The following is a 23214-nucleotide window of genomic DNA, read 5'->3' on the forward strand; positions in this document are numbered from 1 at the left end:
AGATTAGGTGAAACTTTGGTTGTTTTATGGATTGTGAGATCTGAACATACATTGTTATCTTTGGTTAATTTAATATTTATGCAATTTCATGCTTGATTCCATTATTGCTTTGTTATTTTGATCAATGTGGCCAGTTGATTCTTGATTGCAAGGTAATATATTGTTAGTTTGAATAATTTTGAGTCCGTAATTGCTTGGATTGTTCAAATACAAGAACACTTGGTGTAAAAAACTAAGGAAATTGTATAATCTAGCAATATCACCATATGTTTGGGTAGCTAGGATTGGCTCTCTCTATCTCTTAATGCAATTGACAGTTATTTTGATGCCTAAGGCCCAAGGACGTTCCTTGGCAACTTGTTGATTAGTGATTAATTAGAGGACGTTCCTTAATTGGTTTAATCTTAAAGAGAAACATGGTGGTGAGAGGCGTCTTTCACCCCCATAACTAATCTATTGAAACAACCAATGAACCATAGTGTTAATAATCAATCCTAACAACTGAAGCGAATCCAATTCTTCAATTAGAGCTTTCTCATTATTGATTTCTTTTATTTTAATTATTGGCCTTCTTTTACTGCTTTCAGTTTTAGATCTCTTGAATCAATCTCAAAACCCCCCATTTTACTTTCAGTTTATTTGCTTTCAGTTTATCTCTTTTCAGTTTACTTCTCTTTCAGTTTATTTTTGTTTCAGTTAATTCTCTTGGTCTTGATAAGGAAGACAGGTAAGTTTTCAATTCTCTATGGATTTGATCCTTTACCACCATCTGCAGTAGTAATATTGTTGATAACCGGAAAGATTATTTTTTACTGGTTTCGACAACCGACTGTCAGAAGCCTCCTCCCTTATGCTGAAAGCTATAAAGGAGGTGTCCTCCCGAGCTTTACACTGCTGGAGAGTGGCCTATAACCTTGTTATGTACTGAAGTATCTGCTCATTATTTAGATTGCTCAAATCAACTTCATTGGCCATTGATGGGGTATTTTATCCATTAGCAAAAGTGAAGGAAATGATTATGCCCTTGTTGGCAGCAATTTTAGCATCAGCTCGTGAATTGTCAAGCATTTTAAAATATAGAAGAGGGAAAAAATTACTTTTTAAGAGAAAATGAAAGACCGGTTTCTAATACAATGGATATATCTGCAATGGAACCAAATGATGTAGTTGAAATGGAGTTGTGCTACGATTGGTCAATCTGCAAGAAAAAGAAATATGAGGTGGTTGGCACCTATGGCAGCCACTCCGATACTCAAGTCAGTAAACAGAAGACAAGGGCGAGTGTAATGAAATGCTTTAAACTCAAGAATAGTTGTATAAGAATGCGTACCTTAATCTTTATATTTATTTATTTTTATACTGTAAAAAGATGGAGTTGATTATTGCATTTTTCGAAAATTTAATTAGCACTGGCCAATGGATATAGGATCCCGCGATTATAGATCTAATGGGGATATGCTGGATTACGTTCTCTAACGGTAACTTCCCATGAAGTCTCGCCTTGTAGTTGAAAGGGCGAGTTTTGACGAAAAGCTGAAATCTACGATATTTGGGTCTTTTTTTTTTGTTAATGATATCGAATATCATATAATTAGATCCTTTTTACGTGGTTTTATTTTTGAATGACAGTGTTTTGTGGGATTGTTGTGCTATATTAATAATAATAATAATAATAATAATAATATATTTCTTTTTATCCTGTATATACCATTGTTATTTTTTTGTAAGAATGCATAATTTAGTAAATAATATTAAAAAATTAAGGATAGTTGTATCCTTTCAAAAATTTGCTCTCATTTCAAACTATATATATTATAATAATTAAAATAAATTATAAATAATAGATAGATAACTATTTTAGATTTAATTTTAAAACATTCTAACAAATTTAGGATAGTTATATCCTTTCAAAAATTCGCTCTCATTCAAAATTATATATATTATAATAATTAAAATAAATTATAAATAATAGATAGATAACTATTTTAGATTTAATTTTAAAACATTCTAACGAATTTATAGCTTTATTTGAGTCATATAAATAATTTATTTTTAGAATAAAATATTTAAAAAAGAAACAATTATTTATAACTAATAAAATTTCATGATTCAACGAATAAAAAATTCAGCAAATAAAACTGTCAAGGAAAAGTTTTAAGGAGCTCTTTCTATTTATAATTGCTTATTTATCTTTTATGTCAATTTTTTCAATTTTTTCCTTTTTATTTTTCTATCTCTATAATTGTTGCTAATTATTATAGATAATAATGATTTTTTTTAAAAAAATTTTTCTGTCTTCTTTATTCTCTTACAAGGTCCAATGAAGTTGTCTACTGTAAAATAAGGAATGTTTATGAGAGTGTAGCATTCTAATTTCCAATATATAATCAGAGGAGAGAAAAACTCTGTTGGGTTATTCTAGGAATTAAAAAATAAAGGTTTGTAATTTGAATTTTAATTGTAGTTAAAATATATTTTTCGAATTTAAAAAAAAATGTTGAAAATTTGTGTTTTTCATCTCATTAAGCTAATGGTTTGATATGATAAATTAATAAAATTTTTAAATTCAAAAAATTCAATTACCTCAATGCATAAACTTTTTTGGGTCAACATCCTTTTACAGTTTTTTTTTTATTTATTATTTTATTAAAAAAATCTATATAATGTAAAGAATAATTATTAGCTATATCCTTTGGTCTTTTATTGTTTTTATGTTTTTTTATTTTATTTTTTTTCTCCATCATATAATGTTAGGCCAATTGTTTTTGATACTTACTAAGCTAATTATTTAATATAATAATAATCTATATCGTTTAACCTTTTAAATGTTTTTTTTTTTATTTTTTAGATTTTTTATATTATATAATATTAAGCTTTTTTTTTCAAAGGCTAATTTTGTATCCATCATCATCCATCATCATCCTTGACATTAATAATACTATAAACGTAAAAAATCAAATATCTCATTAAAATATATTAAAAACTTAAAGAATTTGTACTACAATTATAATCTGAAATAAAAATTATTAACTGGTCATAATAAAAGATATATACTAAACTAAACTAGCAAGCTAATCATCTGTATCATCATCACTGTCTGTATGATGATCACTAATGACAGGGGCATCATCATGCTGCTGCTGTGGAGACGGAGCTGGAGGTGCCCTAGGGGCAGATGTCTGAGTGGATGTCCCAATACCCTGTTGTGCCATCATCTTATACATAAACATCTGCAACTCGTCCAGCACTGTGGTAATTCGACCATTCTCTGTCTCTAGCCGATCAATTTTATTCTGCATCCTGTTCATTGCTTCAATTGTAGGAGGATTCACTGGGGGTGCAGACGTGTATGAAGCGGAACAATGAGATGGCTCATGAAAATATGTTGAACCTTGGGACCCTAATCCATAAACTCGACTCTTTTTCTGCCCGCCAACCGCTTCGTAGTATAGCTGGGCCTCATTTATGGGTGTCGGCTCATTGCTTCCCTCATGTTGCTGTGTTGTAGCCTCCTTCAGTTGTACGTATTTATCTTGCATTATAAATTTAAAGAAACGTATTACTAAAATGATTTAAGTATATCAAAATTGTTAATAACTACTTTTACTATCAACTTACATAAATAGCCTTTGACCTAGCATCAACAAACTCCTTCGTCCCTGTAACAGCCCGAAAACCGAACCGCTACCGGCGCTAGGATCCAGATCGGCTTAAGGCCGCTGGGACCCGTAGCAAGCCTGACATATAACCTGTGAACCTGTCAAATCCCATACATGGTCATACGTACTCAAAACCTGTAAAATTTTTCTTTCCATAAACCAAGCTCAACCTGTATATATATACTCATAACATAGCATAATCCACACACTGGAGCTCTCATCAAATGCTCCAATGGGGTAACCCAACATGCATACACTAAGCTTGGTGGAACATAAACATCATAAAAACATTCTTTAGATCATGTATCAAAAGGGATAACCATACATATAGGGTCAAGCACAACCTCTAATCCTCAATATCATTATTACATATCATGACTACATAAGACATTACATTACAATTTCATCATGTCCACAACTTCTAACTATTACATGAAATCAGACTTTACTCCTACCGACCTCCTGGTCTACCCTGTACCTGCAAACCTGGGGGATAAGGGGAAAGGGGTGAGCTACAAGAGCCCAGTGAGCAGAATAATATAACATTCAATTTATTTTTCTTTCATGCTTTCATGAAATGCAACATATCACAAACAATTCACATCAAGGATGAACTTGTCACCCATAGCCCACTACTGAATCCAATAGTGCCAAGGGCGTAGTGCAGGCCACATCTGGTCTTTCTCTTACATATAACATGTCATAACATATCCAATCATGCCGGGGGCGTAGTGCAGGCCACTTCCGGTCTTTCTCTTACATAGTGCCAGGGGCGTAGTGCAGGCCACATCTGGTCTTTCCACATCATATCATAACGTAGTGCGGCTAAAAGATCATCCAACATTCATCCACATCATCAACATATTATGCAATGCAACATATTCGTGATTTCTAATGCAAACAACCTAAAATATCACATGGCATCCGTGATGCATGATTCATGCTGAGAATTTCATTTATTTAAAAGATAAGAGTTTATTCTATTCACCTCAGCTAGCTCTGACAATGACTGAGGCAGCTAACTCACTGCTGGGGTCCTCGGTTCCTCTGGTCCGAACCTACACAGATGGACTCAAATGAGGGACCAAACATACTAGAACATGACTCTAAAAATACTCCCTAAAAATCCCTTAAAACACCTCAAAACATCCATGGAAAGCATGCAAAGGAAGGCTGAACAGGGCACTTTCGGCGGCAGGTTCGGCGGCCGAAAGTCCCTCTAGAGCCGAAAGTCAGGCAGGTTCAGTGGCACCTTCGGCGGCCGAAAGTGCCCTCTAGAGCCGAAAGTCAGGCAGGTTCAGCGGCACCTTCGGCGGCCGAAAGTGCCCTCTAGAGACGAAAGTCTCTTTTCGGGGGCAGACTTCGGCACCCGAAAGGCTGGCCTCCCAGGCAGGTTCGGCGGCCGAAAGTCCTTCGGCTACCGAACCTGGTTTCTGCCAAAGGGCAGAAACTTCGGCTCCTCAACCTCAAATGCCTCCCAAACCTTCCAAACATGCATTTTCCTATTCTACAACATGCATACTCAAGCATACAAGCTCCTAGGGGCTTCAAACTATCCTAAACCCCATCTACAACACATCAACATGCATAACCAACATACATTGTCCATACAACACATAAAACCTAACAATGCTCATCTAAGCTAAACAGGCATTTCTACCCCATGAATCAACTTAAAACTTACTTAAAACATAAAAAAAGTTCAAGATCGACCCTTACCTCTTGAAGATCGAGAGGGGAGGCGACCTCAACTTGGAGAACGGAGGGAGAGAGCTCCTGAGTCTTCCAAGCTTCAAAACTTGCTTTATGCTCAAAAATCTTCAAAACAAAGTTGCAAACTCATAAAAATCATGAAGAATGGAAGGAAGAAACTCAAAATTGGAAAGGAACGGCAGAGAGCTCACGTTGGCCGAAAATGGGGAGAAAAGCTCACCCGTTTCGGCTAAGGGACCCTTTTATAGGTGGCTGGCCAGGCCACATTCGGGGGCCAAACGTGCCTCCGCATGCATGCCATGTTCGGCGGCTGAACATAAGGTTTGGCGGCTGAACCTGGTTTCCCTCACTTATGCTTTCGGGGGCCTAAGGCACACCCGAAACGTCTGCATGTTTGGCGGCCGAACTTGAGGTTCGGCGGCCGAATCTGAGTTTTCCTCCAAGGTCATTTTCATGCAAAAACTCATTTTCTTTCTAGATTAAAAACATAAAAAACATTAAAACATTTTATGAAAACATGGTTTTACCCTCCTAGAGGCCTCCGATACCCGAGATTCCACCGGACGGTAGGAATTCCGATACCGGAGTCTAGCCGGGTATTACAGTCCCCTTTCTCTTATGTGTGGCCTAGAAAAGCTCATGAGGATGTGGTTCTCTGCCTAGTCTTTCTCTCTGTTACCAATTAAAAGAAGTGTAGCATTTATCATCAAAACAAATTATTTTTAAGAAGATAAATATAAAATGAAAATATTTACTAATACCATCCTCTGCTGGTGAGTATACTGTGAAACTGATCCGCATGCGTGCCTGGAAATGCCAGATCTTGATCCTCCAGCCTCACTGCGCCTATTTGCAGAAAACTTGTCACACTTCTCTTTGTATTCAGAAGTGTTCCAAGTTTCCTGCCACTTCCTCAAAACAGAATTTGGTGTAGCCAGATTCTTCGTCTTCCCTTTCCTGATTTCCCACATTAAGGCCCTGTATCTCTCAGCTGCCTTTTTCTGCCATGCAATTTTGATCAAGCTGTCAATTGCTTGGTCCCATATGAAGTATTTCTGCAAAAAGATTAAAGTATATGAGTAGATAGTAATTACTCATTTCATATTATAGGTCAAAATGCTAAAAGAATTATGCTTCACCTTGAATTCCTGCCAATAAAACTCGTTAGTGTCATTTGGCACTGTCTTCTAACAGTGCCCTTCCGCGACCAATCTTTCTTTTATTATCAGAGTAATCCTGCGACTGCACATCTCCGACGGATGTAAACTACATGAATAATGGTGAGTTAGTATAGGGTAACATTGAAATTAACCGTAATTAAGAAATAATTAACTATTACTTGTTATTAATGAGTGAAATGGTCTGTCGGAATGACTGTGTGCCGCCTACAGCAGTGGTCGATCCCGCTGATGCTGGAGCAGATGATGGAGTAGATGCTGATGCAGATCCTGACCCTCTAGCTGATGCAGTAGCAGAAGGGGATGTAGGCTGAGGTGAATGTGAATATGATACCGCAGGTCGTGGAGCTGGAGTGGGACAATGAGGAGCAAAAGTGTGACGGTGAGGAGGTGGAAGGGGACGGGGAGGCAATGCATCGGTACATGGTGGAACTGGTTGTCCTGATCGATCCCTATGACATGGCTGTACACTGGATGCAAGTGGTACCCATATCTGAAGCTCCGTATCCCCAAGTCCCGTCGATGCCCGTGGTAATTGCGTCTCATACTCTTGTCCGTCATCTGCAATCGCCTCCTATTGAGTACTACCAGGAAGTCGAACCTGTCCTCTGGGCTTCTTAACCCTTCCACATCCCCTCATCTGTGAACAAATAAAAAACAGTCAATGCAAAAAATAATATAAAATTCGTAAACATTAAATTAAAAACATACAAACGTAGTAAGTTACTCACTTATAAGTAATGGAAATATACAACTCCAAACTGATTTACAATATAAATTAATTTAGTATGATTCATACGAATCGCACTCATTATCACCATCTACATCTGCATCAGAATTAGGTTCACTAAGAAACTCATTTTCATATGTCGAAACATCATCATGAATCTCAGTCATTCCTCTACTAAGATCATTCAGGCAGTGGTGTTGAGTAATATCATCCAGATTTACTTCAGCGTAATCAATCTCATCTTCTTGAAAAGGTTCATATGTCTTTGAAGACGTTTCAGAAACTTCAACAACGGGTCTACCTTTAACTTTCATTACAGACCACCAATCATTTTTGTCATGATGCTTGCTCGGGTATGAAGCATAAACGACCTGTGTTGCCTAAGAGGCTAATACAAATGGCTCGTACTTACTGTATCTACGCTTGTTGTTAACATCGACTATTCTATATTGTCTATGCACCTTGGTGCCCGTATTTGGTGTTGGATCAAACCAGTCACATTTGAACAGTACAGTCCGCTTAATTGGTAACCTTGGATACTCTAACCGCAACACCTCAACCAACTGTCCATAGTAGTCACTTTCTTCAGAACTGTAATTACTCCCTTTTATACATACACCAAAATTCATTGACTTACTACTTAAATTTCCATTGATTGTGTTGAATTTACATCCATTAACACAATACCCATCATAAGTTGTGACACTTCTGAGTGGTCCCTTTGAAAGATCTTGTATAAGCTGATTTTCTATATTGTTCTGCGACTCATGGGCATACTTGTAAAACCATTGGCCAAACTCTTTCTCCAGTTTTTCATCAACAGCTGCATCTGTGATATTTGGTTGTGCCGACTTTACTCGCTCTACATAAATGCTATACATACAAATTAACAAGTAATGTTTAACAATATTGTACAATATAAGAGGTATTACACTATTAATATAACTAACAATACTTACTCAATATATGTTTTTCATCTCTGGACAATTTAAGAGAATATATGTTTGAGCAGCTTGGATTTCATCTTCAGTCATATATCTCGATTTTCCCTTTCCAAGTATTCTACCTGTGCATTTGAATACGCTTAATTTACCCGGTACATCATCATCGGAGACAAATTCATGCAAGTTGCATGGAATCTTTCGATGTCTGATCATTACATGTGCTTCAAAATAATGAGCAGAAAATGCACCTGCTTCTTCTACCAAGTAAGCATTGCATATTGAACCTTCGACCCTTGCTTTATTTTTGATATTGTTCTTTAACTTTCTCAGGTATCTACTGTGTGGAAATAGAAATTAGAAATGTATACTAAGTAAATCATCTTGCCGAGCATTATACGTAAAGAATTAGTAAATGTATCTCTCAAATGGGTACATCCACCGATATTGTACTGGTCCTACAACTAATACCTCATATGCAAGTGTACTGGTAAATGTTCCATCGAATCAAACAGACTTGGAGGAAATACTCATTCAAGCTTACACAGGATCACAGAAATTTGTTCATTTAACCGTTGCATGTCCCAATTCGTAAGTGTAGTTGAAGTAAGTTCTCTGAAGAAATTGCTAAGCTCTGTTATTGGTTGCCAAACATTATTCGGTAACAATTCTCTGAGAGCTATAGGAAGAATTCGTTGCAAGAAAACATGACAGTCGTGGCTTTTCATACCAAAAAGTCTTAGCTTCCGACTATCAACACATCTCCCTAGATTAGAAACATATCCATCAGGGAATTTCAGTGTTTTAAGCCAATCACACAGTATCATCTTTGATTGCTTGTCTAAACAATAACTTGCTTTTGGATATTTTTCGCTAATTAGATCTTTCTTCAATTCTGGTCTCTTGCATATTTCATTTAAATCTTCCCTTGATTTTATATTGTCTTTTGTCTTCCCCTCAACATTCATCACTGTATTAAAAATATTTTCAAATACATTCTTTTCAATGTGCTACATCAAGATTGTGGCGAATCATATTTGATGACCAATATGGCAAATCCCATAATATACTCCGCTTATGCCAACCAGTTGTCTTTGAAAGCCGACCATTTATTTCATGACTATCAATGTCAATTATGCGCATCAACCCAATTTACTCAATTTCTTTTAGCAAGTATTCCCCAGTTCTAATTGGCGGCGATGGCTTTGAGACAGTTCGATTTTTAATAAAAGATATCTTGTTTCGACGGAAAGCATAGTCTTCAGGCAAAAACTTCCGATGACTGTCAAACCATGTTTGTTTACCCCCTCTTTTTAATGTAAATGTACATACAGTAGGGACATGCAGTGCGTCCTGCTGTGCTCCACCCTGAGAGCATTGAATAAGTAAGGAAGTCACTAATAGTCCAAAGTAAAACAACACGCATAATAAAATTTTTCTGCTGGAAAGCATCGTAAGTATTCACACCAATTTCCCAAAATTCTTTCAATTCCCTAACTAATGGTTGCATGTACACATCAAGCTTCTCCTTTGGATTCTTGGGACCAGGTATGATAATTGTCAGGAACATGTACTCATATTTCATACACATACCTGGTAGCAAATTGTATGGAGTTAATATTACTGGCCATGAGGAATACTGTTGCCTAGATTGACCGAATGGTTAAAATCCATCAGTGCAAAGGCCGAGTTTGACATTTCGGGCCTCCATTGCAAAGGTTGGACGAGTTTGATTGAAATGCTTCTAAGCAGGAGCATCTGAACAATGACGCATCAACCCATCATCATTTGCATGGTCATTGTGCCAAGTCATATACTTAACTGTAACACATGATGCATAAAGTCTTTGCAAACGTGGTGTAATGGGGAAGTAATACATTTTTTTGTATGGTATTAGACTCTTCCCTTTCCCCACGGTGTGCTTGAGACGTAAGAACCTGTCATGGTCATAAAATTTGCATCTGGTAAGTTCTTGATCACTTTCCCAATAAATCATACAATCATTAACACAACAGTGTATCTTTTGCACAGAAAGCCCCAATCCTTGGACTAGTCTCTTTGTTGAGTAAAAGCTGTCCGTCATGACATTGTCACTCGGTAACATCTCCTTCATAAGTTCACAAATCTGATCAAAACACCGTTCTGAGAAATGATATTCTGCCTTCAGATTTAGTAAACGTGAAACAGCCGATAACTGAGAGTGAGTTTCACATCCAGGCCATAGTTCTTGCTTAGATGCATTTAACATATCATACAGTTTCTGTGTAGAGGAGTTTGGCATCTCATATGTATCATTATGTATTACATGACAGCTTGTTGCATCCATGACCATGTCCTCAAACCGATTGAAATTTGGGTGATTAACACTATCAGAACCATAAGACATGTCTAATAGTGCATCAACAGATCCGTCATGCACTTCAGTTTCTCTGTGCAAATACCAAACAAGGTAATTTTGCACAAAACCATGCTTCATCAAATGATATTTAACTGTATTTTCATCTTGAAAGCTACGGTTTTGACACTTAAATCGATTGCAAGGACAGCGAATCTGATCGCCATTTAAATACTCTGGGCAGTTCTTAGCCTTCTCTATAAATTCATTGATCCCTTATAGATATCTGGGATTAAGTAAACCATCTCTGAGACGGGCATACATCCAACTTCTTTCCGCAGTCATATTAACTACAATAACGATGCTGATGTAAAAACATAAAACTTATAAACTCTATCTTCGAACAGAGCCTAAAAACCAACAATTAAATTATACATTATATCTAAAATATGCAGTAATTATATCAATTTTACTTGATAGAATAATTGATGCAAAAAAAATGGAATAATAATACAAAAACCTGAAATACATGATAATTAATTACTAATATCTTCATAATCACGCGTTTAATAAATTATTAGGTCTGCCAATTTATTAGTTGCGCCAAATTATTTTCGAGAAGTGCACCAAAGTGCACCAGCAGGTGCACTGCCACCAGCAGGTGCTGAATATAATGCACCTGCTGGTGCACTTGTCGAGTGCACCAGCAAGTGTAGAGGATAATGCACCTGCTGGTGCACTCGGCAAGTGCACCAGCAGGTGCACTGGATAATGCACCTGCTGGTGCACTTGGATAATGCACCAGCAGGTGCAGAAGATAATACACCTGCTGGTGCACTTGCCACGTTCACCAGCAGGTGCACTGCAAAATGCACCTGCTGGTGTACTTGGCAAGTGCACTAGCAGGTGCAGAGGATAATGACAAGTTAAATAAATTAATAACTTGTAAGTCAAATATAATTACGATTAGGATTAGGATTGGAATTGCTTGGCATTAAATATAAAGATGACAATATATCGTGTCTAATTTGTTAATTTGTAAAGTTATCAATCGCTTTGCGGCCGTCATTTTGGGCTAAATGACAAGCATCGTAATAAAGGTCTTTGTTTACATTTTAAATCACAGCTAAGCTAAGTAATTTATGAAATGGTGTATCATTTTGATTTCATGTTACAACCGTTAATTTCACTAACTCTAGTTTACCCATCAACAACTGGACAATAAATTATTAATTTCACTGTAAGCTGCAGTTTTCATATTACTTTTGGAAATGTGTACTACTAGTATTTTTTCAGGGAATAATATAGAAATATATTTATAATGTGTTAGAAAAAATTACTACAGTTTATACCAAGTTCTCAACCAGAAGATGCATGGAGGATATGGAATTGGCAATGAAATGTGAAAACATATCCGTAAGTTTAGGAGCCTGCAATAATAAAACCAAAGGTCTCCATTCCTACCAACAAGAACTCGAAAATACCATTTATTTAATGGCAACGTGGATTCTGCCGGATGTGAGCCAAACTGGTCAAAATATATTTTCTTTTTTTTTAATTAAAAAAAAGAGAGAAAATCTTCTTGATGCTCATTGTTTATGGGATGAATCGAGCATAAATGATATCATCTAGTTTTTCACAATTGGCAATACACTAATGAAGACAATTTCACAAGACTGGAGTACATGCAAGAAAATAGGCTACCTATGGATAGTGTCCGTCGATAATGGCAAGACCAGAGAGAGAGGGGCTCAGTCATGGACCGTGATGCCGAGGAAGGGCGCACCTGTCGACGGTGTATGGCGGCAGACCGTATATGGCTGCGGACGATGGTTGGCGGCGGCGGATGATGGATGGCGGCAGAGATGAAAGAGCCAGAGGTTGGACGGATTTGAGAGAGATTTTGATTTCCCAATCTAAGATTTAGGGATCTCTGTATTTTGGGTTAAAATTCACTAACAGATGATTACTCCGTTAGTAAAAAAAAAAACATTACATGAAAAATTAATTAAATCACTAACGGATTACTAACAGAAACAATCTCCCTTAGTATTTCACTTACGGATTACTAACGGATATGTACTTCCGTTAGTGGAGAATACAGTACGTCATGTTCCGTTATAGATACCGTTAGTATCACTAACGGACTTCAATCCGTTGGTGAAGTCTGTTAGTGATCAATACAAATCTTGTAGTGTATCATTGTTATATTACTCAATATTTACTGATAATTTAAATTAAATAATAAGTCTCACTAAGAGAATATGCAAAAAAAAATATTTAAAAGCTCTCAATAAAAAGTATTAGCAAATGAAAAAGTAGACATATTTTCATAAACCTAGAGCTTAACAACTCTAACTCTCTTTTCCTCCTCCTTATCTTCCTTTTCTCCTCCTTATCTTCTTTTTCTTTTAACCCTTTCAATGCAACTTGATAAGAGGATACTTCCAACATGAGATCTTTAGATCTAACTTGAGTATTTGAGGTCCTTATTAGGGGCATCCCCGGCAAACCACCATTTTCATCTTATTTCGCATGTCCATTTAATATTTATTAGTTGTGAGATCCTTTTATAGTAAATCTGTGAAAAATCTTCATCAAAAGGCACCGTATATGGGCATAAAGAGTTTCCAAATCAACTCATTGAGATCCATATAGAGATCTAAGATCTAAGATGACTTTCGTTGTTTAGTATTAGCCCGCTCCTTAGCCTACTCAAGTAGGATGACCTCGGTTCAATATTATTGAAAACTTGAGCATGATCGTGAGCAAGAAACTTAAGCAAGTACAAGCTTGATGAAGAGAGGCACGACAGGACTGAGCCAATCACATGTCAAGGTTGTGAAGTGTTGGTCATCTCACCATTAGAGCCCATTGGGTCCTCAAGCCCTTAGGGCTAATAAGAACTACACCAAGACATTAGATTTGGAGATCGGGTTGAGCAAGGAAGGATTGAGCAGGTCGGCCAAGTATGGGTTGTCGAACTCAATCTTAATAGGTCAGTTGAGTAGGTGGGAAGGATTGAACGAGTCGCTTATTCAATTTAGTCGTTAAGTTAGCTAGGTTGGACTAATCACTAAGCCGATAGGTCATCTTAGCAGGACTGAACTTCAATCGGTAGCTCCAATAATCACTATTATAACCTAAGATACATAGGCTTGATGAGCAAGTCTCTGGTCTAGTTGAACTCCTATAAGTGAGGTCGGCAATATGCAACAACTGTCGTAAAAGTTAATAGATCTCAAAAGCTTTTTTTTTTTCCCACATAGAAAAGAAACAAAGTTTTCTTTTAGTTTATAAATAGTTTTTTGTTACTAGGCTTGTAAAGAGTAAGGAAGAGGAGTAAGGCTTGCACACGAGGTTGGACTGAAAAACCAATTTCAATTTAAATTATCAATTTGCCCCCTGCGCGTGCGAATAAATAGGGCTGTGAAACTTTTATTTTTCATTTATTTAATTTTTTTAAACCTTATCTGTAAACGACTAATTTTTACTCCGTCAAAATTTTTTTTGTGAGATTTTCTAGTAGACTTTTCTATTTCAGATTTTATAGTTGTTGACTTACTGATTTTTCTAATAACTCCAGCAGCTCTTTTTTCATATATAAATGGACTTCATTTTTCACAAATCAAAGATATCGGCCTTTCTCAATTTTCTCTACCTCTTCTCTCCTCTATTGGGTTGCCTTAGTTGTCTTGTTGTTCTGTTCCTGATTTTCTTCAAAAGAGTTTGTTTAATCTTGGAAAGTTGCTAAATAATCCTTAAAGATAGTGCAACCCACAACTCAGACTATATTTTTCTTTTTTCATACATTGTTTTCCTAACAATCTTAAGGATTAAAAAGTGGAACCAAACGTGTCTGCTTCAAATGATATTGTCGCTGCCTTTGATTCTACTATGCTAAACAACTTTGCTGCCACCGCCCTTCCTTCTACCAACCCATCTGCTACTGATGCAAATGTTTGCTCACTTTTGCCTTCTTTTCCATACACAAAATCTTTTCCGGACATCTCCAAGATCAAAGTCTTCTTGGATCAAAATTTTAAAATATGGCAGGAGAAATTTTTTTTCAATTCTTGATATATATGGCGTAGCTTCAGCCCTTATAGAATCAAAGCCTACTCCTACTGTTGATATAAAATTGCATGAAATTTAGGCCTACTCTAATAAGGTATGTAGGAATACAATTATTATTACTCTTTCTAACGATCTGTTTGATGTCTACTGCTCCTAAAAAACCCAAAGAAATACGGAACTCAATGAACCTTAAATATACTACTGAGGATGCTGAAAAATAAAAGTTTGTGATTGGCAATTTTTACAAATAGAAAATGATTGACGAAAAAGACATCCAAATTCAAATCAATGAGTACCATAAACTTCTGGAGGATTTCATAGCTGAAAACATCATCCTACAAGATGAATTTGTTGCTGGATTATTGATAGAAAAATTACCAAATCCTTGGAGCGACTACAAGTAACAATTGAAATACAAGCACAAACAATTAACACTTTCAGATCTCATGACCCACATTATCATTCAAGTTACAAAACAAGAGGAACTCAAAGCTATAAAAGGAAAGGAGCTGGCTACAAGAGCAAATCTGGTACAAGAAAAAGCGTACCAATCAAATAAGAGATACTATAATAAGAAACTTGATTATACACCTAATTTAATAATACCACCTTTAAAGGAAAAATATTATTTTGTATGTGATAAGTCAGATCATCATGCATCTCAGTGTAGGAAAAGAGTGATAAATGACAATCTTCCTAAATCAAAAGTAAATTTGGTTGAAGGAGATAATATTATTGTTGTAGTCATTTCTCAAACTTTTCTTGTGGCTAATATGCAAGAATGGTTAGTAGACTCTGGTGCTACTAGGCATATCTATACAAACAGAAAGGCATTTACTTCCTACACTAGAGTAGAGGAAGATGATATATGTTGTCGAAGCCGTAAAAAATAAACCTATTATCAATCAACAAATTAATTTGTAGATAGTGACAATAGGGTCGAACCACAGGGATTTGACACTAAAGATCTTCCTAATTATGACTTGGACAAGTAAATAACAAAAATAAATAAAAAGAGGGGGGTTGTTTTGATGATAGAGAACTAAAATTAAAACTAAGTAGTAAGAGAAAGCAATAATTTAAAGATGAGTAAATCAGTGGGAGAAAAGCTCTAGTTGAAGTATGGATCTATTTCAGTTGTTTAGAATTGATCATTGATTCCTTGATACTCCTATTTATTCCAATAAATTAGTTTAGGTTGTGGAAGACGCTTCTCACAACCAAATTCCTCCTTAGTTTTAGTTTGACTAGGAAACGTTCGCTAATCAAACACTAGTTAACAAGTTGCCAAGGAACGTCCTTGGGGTTTTTTACTTTTCAACTGTTAACTACATAAGACTTAGAGAAACCTAATTCTAACCTTGCCAACCGTGTGGTCAAGTTTAGATTATGCAACTAAGTGTGCTTGTGTTCAAACAATCTAAGCAATTACGGACCTAAATTATTTAAACTAACAATTTATCACTTTTGCAATTAAAAGCAACAGGCCTTAATTGATTCTAATAACAAAGCAATAATAGCATGAAAATCAAGTTGCATAAATATTGAAAAATAGGAGCTGAACAATGGAGTTTTAGATCTCCCAATTCATCACAAAACTGAAATTTCCCAACTTCAACTAGAAAGGAAGGAGTTTAGCCACTCATGATGGACAAAAATATACAAAAAGAAAGAAGAAAAATAGAAGAAGAAGTTGTTGTGCTACTAATGAATTTTTGCAGTATTTTCAATGCTTCCTTGCTGGTTTTGGTGCTGTCCTTTTTATAGGTGGAGAGTCCTACTTCAATTAGGACTTGGAATCCTTCTTTGAATTGGACTTCATGATGGTCTTTTAATTCCTCCTTGCTTTTATATTTTATAATGAATAAAATTCCTTCAGTGAAGGATTTTCTTTGGGGTGGCTTTTGGAGTTGTCATAGGATTGATCTTCTAGTGTTTGAAGTAGGATATGACTTCAATACTTTTGAAATTTGAAATTTTCCTTTTTCCCACGCTGTTGTCCTCCTCTGCGTTAGTTTGATTTGGGCAGTGATTTGCCCAAATCACTTGCCCAGATCATTCCTGCAAGTCAGTCTCAGTTTCTTGCTTCAGCTTCCTGCGAGTGATTTGGCCAAATCACTTCGACCCGATCAATTTTCCAGCTTTTTCTGCACTTTTTCTCCAACTTTCCATTTTCTTCCTTTTCTACAAAAACATCACAAAAATATAAATTAAGGTGAAAAAAATGTGTAATTAGACAGTAATAAAGATAATAAAAATGTGGCTAAATTCTGTTTGATCAAATACCCCCACACCTAGCATTTTGCTTGTTCTCAAGCAACAAATAACTTAGTCAATCAAGTCTCTTTTTCTTTTGAGCGTAAGTACCACTTAATCAGCCCCCCTAGACTCCCAAATTAAAGTATTATAGTGTAGAGTACATGTACTAAGGTTGTCCTCTCTTTCCTTGTTTCCTTTTACCCACCATGGCTAAGAGAAAGTTTTTTATTTAATCATGCTTTATTCTTTCGTTTTAGGCTTAATGCAACCCCTAAGAGTGACTTGCCCCCTTTAAAGCATTTTTATTCAGCAGCACTTATTCTTGCTGGAAAAAATCACCAATCTTTTTACGCGAAAGTGCATATTGGTGATACCCACCCCCGGTTACTCAGTTGGTCACTTGTTCAAGTGGCTACTAGCTCTGTTCATAGTCTTTGACCATCAAAACAGGTTATGTTTTTGTGCTTTTTGATTTTGCTGAGTTATTTTTTTTCTTTTCTTTTTCTTTTTTATAATAGTTTGGGCAAATCAGCTCATAGAGAGTTACACCAACTTTTTATTGCATGTATATATTTTTCCCTTGACCATAGCAAGTGCAAAGATTCAATTTAAGAGAAAAACTTCCTAAGTGAAGGTAACACACTGTAATTGATTCAATTTAGGCTTAAAGGGTTGGAAAATTTAATGGGGTCATGAGATAGGAGGCTCTTTTAACTTTGTCATCTATGCTGAGTAGAGCAAAGGCTAAAACAAAATTTGTGTGTATGTGCATGTGTGCAGAAGTGAATATGAGTGCAAAAAGAAATGTGTGTGAAAAATTTTTGGTGTGTGTAAAAGGGGTAAGAAAAATGCAAAAACAGGCAAAAAGATAGAAAAAGATAGTGCAAAAATCTTTCCCAGTACCCCCACACCTAGTCTAAGCATTGCTCTCAATGCAAAACATATAAAGAGAAAAATAAGAGAGAAAGGGACTCCCTGGGGTGGTGATTTGGCCAATGGTGTGATGTTGGTCTGCAGGTATGAAATGTTGAACCAGCAACTGCAGCATGCTTTCCACGTGTATGATTCAGGCCTCCATTCTGTCAAGATGAGATTCTGCAGATTGATCAGCTGCTGGAGGTTCTGCTGATTTGGATAGTGATTTAGGCAAATCACTTGGCCAAATCACCTTTGTTGTAGTTAAGTTATGCTGATTTTCCCATCGATTTGCGCAAATCACCTCTACTGGGTTCCCTCCTAGTAGCGCCCTATTTTAAAGTCGCGGGCTGGACTTTTCTGACTTGATCAAGGCTTAAGTAATGGGGGGAGGGAAAAGGATTCCAACAGAATTAAGTAAGAAGTGCAGCACACCTTTCATTTTGGTTATAACCCATCCTATTTCTTTCATGTACTCATGAAGTAACATGATTAGTTTTTCATCTTTCAAGTGAGGTGTGGTTCTAGCCTCTATGTTTGAATTTTTGAGGTGATTGGGTAGCACTTTGAACTCCAATTCATATTTCTCCATAAAAGGTTGCTGCAATCTGGTACTGAACTTGGGCAAATCAAATTCTGTTTGCACTGATGATTTGGGCAAATCAAGATCTGTCTGCATTGTTGATTTGATTTCTGCCTGTTCAAGTGATTTGAGCAAATCAGATTCTATCTGTTCAAGTGATTTGGATAAATCGCCTCTGGACCAGTCTGTGCAGCATGCTGTCTCTTTCGTTTCTGTTTCTTTCAAATTTTTCATGTTCTCCTCATCCTCCTGGCTGGTGTCCCTTGGTATTTGTTTGACAGCATCAAGCAAAGGTATGTTGATCTCCACTTTGCAAAAGGTAGCAAGTATTTCTTTCTCTTCTTTTTCTTTTTGTGATCTTGCAAATCTCTTTGGGAAGGGAGGAGGTACCTTAAATTTTTCTTCTAGTTGCTGATCTGCCTTGGTCTGTTTGGAGTTGGATTTTGCCTGGGTCGTTAATTTGGGCAAATCGCCTTCTGTCTTCTCTGAGGATTTGGGAAAATCACAACTGCTGGACAGTACTGTCTGTCCATCGATTGGATTTGTGATTTGGGCAAATGGACACCCTGTATCACTTTCTGGCAGTTTCTCCTCAGCACCTGGTTTCTGTATTTGGGCAGATCGTTGCTCAGTTCTGCTGTCTTGAAGCTCTTTCCCGCTTCTTAATGTGATAGCACTAGCATTCTGCCTTGGATTGATCTCAGTTTGGGAAGGTAGCTTTCCTTGTGATTCAAGCTTACTCATGGATGAGGCTATTTGGCCCACTTGTTGCTCAAGATTTTGCACTGAGTTTGCTAAGGATTTCACGATCTCTTCAAAGGGTGTATTGGACTTTTGAGGTGCTGCTTGGGCTGGATTCATTTGCTGATAGCTCGGATATTGATTGGCCCTTGTATAACTGAAATTTGGATGGTCCCTCCAACCTGGGTTGTAGGTGTTAGAATAGGGATCGTACCTTCTTTGCCCATTAAATCCTCCAACTGCATTGACTTGCTGGTCCTCCTCTTGAATGGAAGGACATAGGTCAGTTGGATGGTTTATGTTTGCACATATTCCACATGGCTTGGGTTGCTGAATTTGCTGGACTTGTTGGGCTTGACCCATAATAAGGCTACGGACAGCATTGGTGAGATCAGAGATTTGGGATGCTAAAGTGGATGTACTCACCTCATTCACCCTTCTCGGTGGCTGTTTTTGGTCTCCAAATTACTGCGAGGCTGCTGCCATGGTGGAAATTAAATCCCTTATGGCTTGAGGTGACTTGTCTTCAATTGATCCTCCACATGCTGCGTCCATGAACTTTCTTTCCGAAGGTAGCAAACCTCCATAGAAGTATTCGATGAGTGATTTGTCAGAAATATCATGTTGAGGGCAGCTTGTGCACAACCTTTTGAATCTTTCCCAATATTCATATAGCTCTTCATAATCTTTTTGCTTGATGCAACTGATCTCTCTTCTGATGCCAATAGCTTTTGAGTTTGGGAAGTATTTGCTCAAGAAAGCTCTCACCATCTCAGTCCATGAAGTGATGGATCCAGTGGTAAATAGAACAACCAATCTTTGGCAAAATCATCAAGAGAAAAGGGAAAAGCTCTTAATTTAACATGCTCTTCGAAAATACTTTAAGGCCTCATTGTTGAGCACACAATGTGAAATTCTTTGAGGTGCTTGTGTGGATCCTCATTTTTCAAACCTCTGAATTTTGGAAGGAGATGAATTAATCCGGTTTTGAGATCAAAAGGTGCTGCCAAAGGTGGGTAAGTGATGCACCATAGTGCTTGATCATCCAAGGGTATTGCTAGTTCACGAAGAGTTCTTTCTTGTGCCATTGGAGCTCTTGCCTCAACATTTTTAGCTTCAAATTCAGCAAGGCCAACAGCTGGTTCAAGAGCAGTAGATGCTGCATTTTCTGCCTCTTCAGGTGTTGCTGTGACTGTCTTTATAGCAGTTGGTTCAACTACTATTTTAGGGGCTGGTTCTAGGATTTTGTTAGCAAACATTTCTAGTTTTTGGGCTGATTCTGGTGCAGTTTTAAGGGCTAGTTTTGAGTGCAGAAACTTGTGCAGCAACAGATTCAACAAGTGCAGCATGTACATCAGTTTCAGCAATTGGTTCAGCAACTTATTCAGTAGGTACAACAACAATTTGTGCAGCAGATACAACAGTGATTTGTGCAGTAGATATAGCAGCAAGTGTAGTAGGTTCAGCAGCAGGTGTAGCAGCAAGTTCCTCAGTATTTGTGCAGCAGATTGTATGGCAGTCACCAGATTTGTTGCTATTACTGATGAAGATGGTTTGGAGGCTTGATTCCTCAAGTTTGCTTGCTTTCTCAAGCTCTTGGCAATACATTCAATTTCTGGATCGTAAAGAAGAGCTTCTTTACGGTCAGCCCTAGTCATAAAAGGAAAATTCGTTAGTTTAAATCAAATCCCCGGCAACGGCGCCAATTTTTGATAGCGGTTGTCGAAGCCGTCAAAAATAAACCTATTATCAATCAACAAATTAATTTGTAGATAGTGGTAATAGGGTCGAACCACAGGGATTTGACACTAAAGATCTTCCTAATTATGACTTGGACAAGTAAATAACAAAAATAAATAAAAAGAGGGGGGTTTGTTTTGATGATAGAGAACTAAAATTAAAACTAAGTAGTAAGAGAAAGCAATAATTTAAAGATGAGTAAATCAATGGGAGAAAAGCTCTAGTTGAAGTATGGATCTATTTCAGTTGTTTATAATTGATCATTGATTCCTTGATACTCCTATTTATTCCAATAAATTAGTTTAGGTTGTGGAAGACGCTTCTCACAACCAAATTCCTCCTTAGTTTTAGTTTGACTAGTAAATGTTCGCTAATCAAACACTAGTTAACAAGTTGCCAAGGAACGTCCTTGGGGTTTTTTACTTTTCAACTGTTAACTGCATTAAGACTTAGAGAAACCTAATTCTAACCTTGCCAATCGCGTGGTCAAGTTTAGATTATGCAACTAAGTGTGCTTGTGTTCAAACAATCTAAGCAATTACGGACCTAAATTATTTAAACTAACAATTTATCACTTTTGCAATTAAAAGCAACAGGCCTTAATTGATTCTAATAACAAAGCAATAATAGCATGAAAATCAAGTTGCATAAATATTGAAAAATAAGAGCTCAACAATGGAGTTTTAGATCTCCCAATTCATCACAAAACTGAAATTTCCCAACTTCAACTAGAAAGGAAGGAGTTTAGCCACTCATGATGGACAAAAATACACAAAAAGAAAGAAGAAAAATAGAAAAAGAAGTTGTTGTGCTACTAATGAATTTCTACAGTATTTCCGATGCTTTCTTGTTGGTTTTGGTGCTGTCCTTTTTATAGGTGGAGAGTCCTACTTCAATTAGGACTTGGAATCCTTCTTTGAATTGGACTTCATGATGGCCTTTTAATTCCTCCTTGCTTTTATATTTTATAATGAATAAAATTCCTTTGGTGAAGGATTTTCTTTGGGGTGGCCTTTGGAGTTGTCATAGGATTGATCTTCTAGTGTTTGAAGTAGGATAGGACTTCAATACTTTTGAAATTTGAAATTTTCCTTTTTCCCGCGCTGCTGCCCTCCTCTGCGTTAGTTTGATTTGGGCATAGATTTTCCCAAATCGCTTGCCCAGATCATTCCTGCAAGTCAGTCTCAATTTCCTGCTTCAGCTTCCTGCGAGTGATTTGGCCAAATCACTTTGACCCAATCAATTTTCCAGCCTTTTCTGCACTTTTTCTCCAACTTTTCATTTTCTTCCTTTTCTACAAAAACATCACAAAAACATAAATTAAGCTGAAAAAATGTGTAATTAGACAGTAAGAAAGATAATAAAAATGTGGCCAAATTATGTTTGATCAGAAGGAGAAGAACATGCGTATCTGTAATATCTGGCTAGACCCGGGCATCGAAATTCCTACCTTCTGGCGGAATCTCCGTTGGAATCTGGAATTTCTCGGATGTCGGAACCTTCTAGAAGAGTAAAATAAAGGTTTTCTAAAATGTTTTTATATGTTTTTTATGGTTTTAATGAAGAAAGAAATTGAGTTTTGAAAGAAAAGACCAAGGAGAGAAAAGCCAGGTTCGGCCGCCGAACATTGGGCTCTTGCGGAAACACCTTTGGCCCCCGAAGGTGGTCTGGCCAGCCACCTATAAAAGGCCTCTTGTCCGAAAATGGGCGAGTTTTCTCTCTCTATTTTCGGGCATAGGTGCGATTTCGCCCTCCTTTGGTTGATTTTGTGTTTTCCTTCTTTTCCTTCAAGTTTTTATGAGTTTTCACCTTTGTTTTGAAGATTTTAAGCTAAGATCAAAGTTTTGAAGCTTGAAGACCCCCGGAGCTCGATTTCTCCCAATCTCCAAGTTTGGATCACCTCTTGTAATACCCGGCTAGACTCCGGTATCGGAATTCCTACCGTCCGGTGGAATCTCGAGTGTCGAAAACCTCTAGAAGGGTAAAATCATGTTTTTATAAAATGTTTTCATGTATTTTATGGTTTTTATGAAGAAAGAAATTGAGTAAAAGTTTTATAGAAAAGAAAGAAAGAGAATGAAGGAAGGACCCAGGTTCGGCTGCCGAACCTCATGTTCGGCCGCCGAATATGGGATGCATGCGAAGGCACGTTAGGCCCCCGAAAGTGGCCTGGCCAGCCACCTATAAAGGGGTCCCCTGTCCGAAATGGGCGAGTTTTCTCTTCCCATTTCCGGCGAAGGTGAGTCTTCATTCTCCCTTGTCGATCTTGTGTTCTTCCTTCAAGTCTCTCATGTTTTTGTGAGTTATTTAACTTGGTTTTGAAGATTTTTGGAGCTAAGATCA

General features: G+C 37.0%; 1 protein-coding gene and 1 non-coding gene across 2 annotated transcripts; one reads left to right on the forward strand and one right to left on the reverse strand.

The window, feature by feature from the left end:
- Positions 1-3071: 3071 nt before the first annotated feature.
- On the reverse strand, positions 3072-3539 carry LOC110623250. Its single transcript, XM_021768178.1, has one exon. It carries the CDS (start codon positions 3537-3539, stop codon positions 3072-3074), a length of 468 nt encoding a protein of 155 aa, XP_021623870.1.
- Positions 3540-19747: 16208 nt separating this feature from the next.
- Positions 19748-19854, forward strand: LOC122724721. The gene has a single exon (XR_006352174.1). It is a non-coding gene; the product is annotated as a small nucleolar RNA R71 (small nucleolar RNA).
- The last annotated feature ends 3360 nt before the right edge of the window (positions 19855-23214 follow it).

The sequence above is a fragment of the Manihot esculenta genome, chromosome 9 (assembly GCF_001659605.2).
Source record: "Manihot esculenta cultivar AM560-2 chromosome 9, M.esculenta_v8, whole genome shotgun sequence".
NCBI lineage: Eukaryota > Viridiplantae > Streptophyta > Magnoliopsida > Malpighiales > Euphorbiaceae > Manihot > Manihot esculenta.

Coding starts and splice junctions, on each gene's coding strand:
- LOC110623250 (XM_021768178.1), bottom strand. CDS start 3,539: ATGCAAGATAAATACGTACAACTGAAGGAGGCTACAACACAGCAACAT.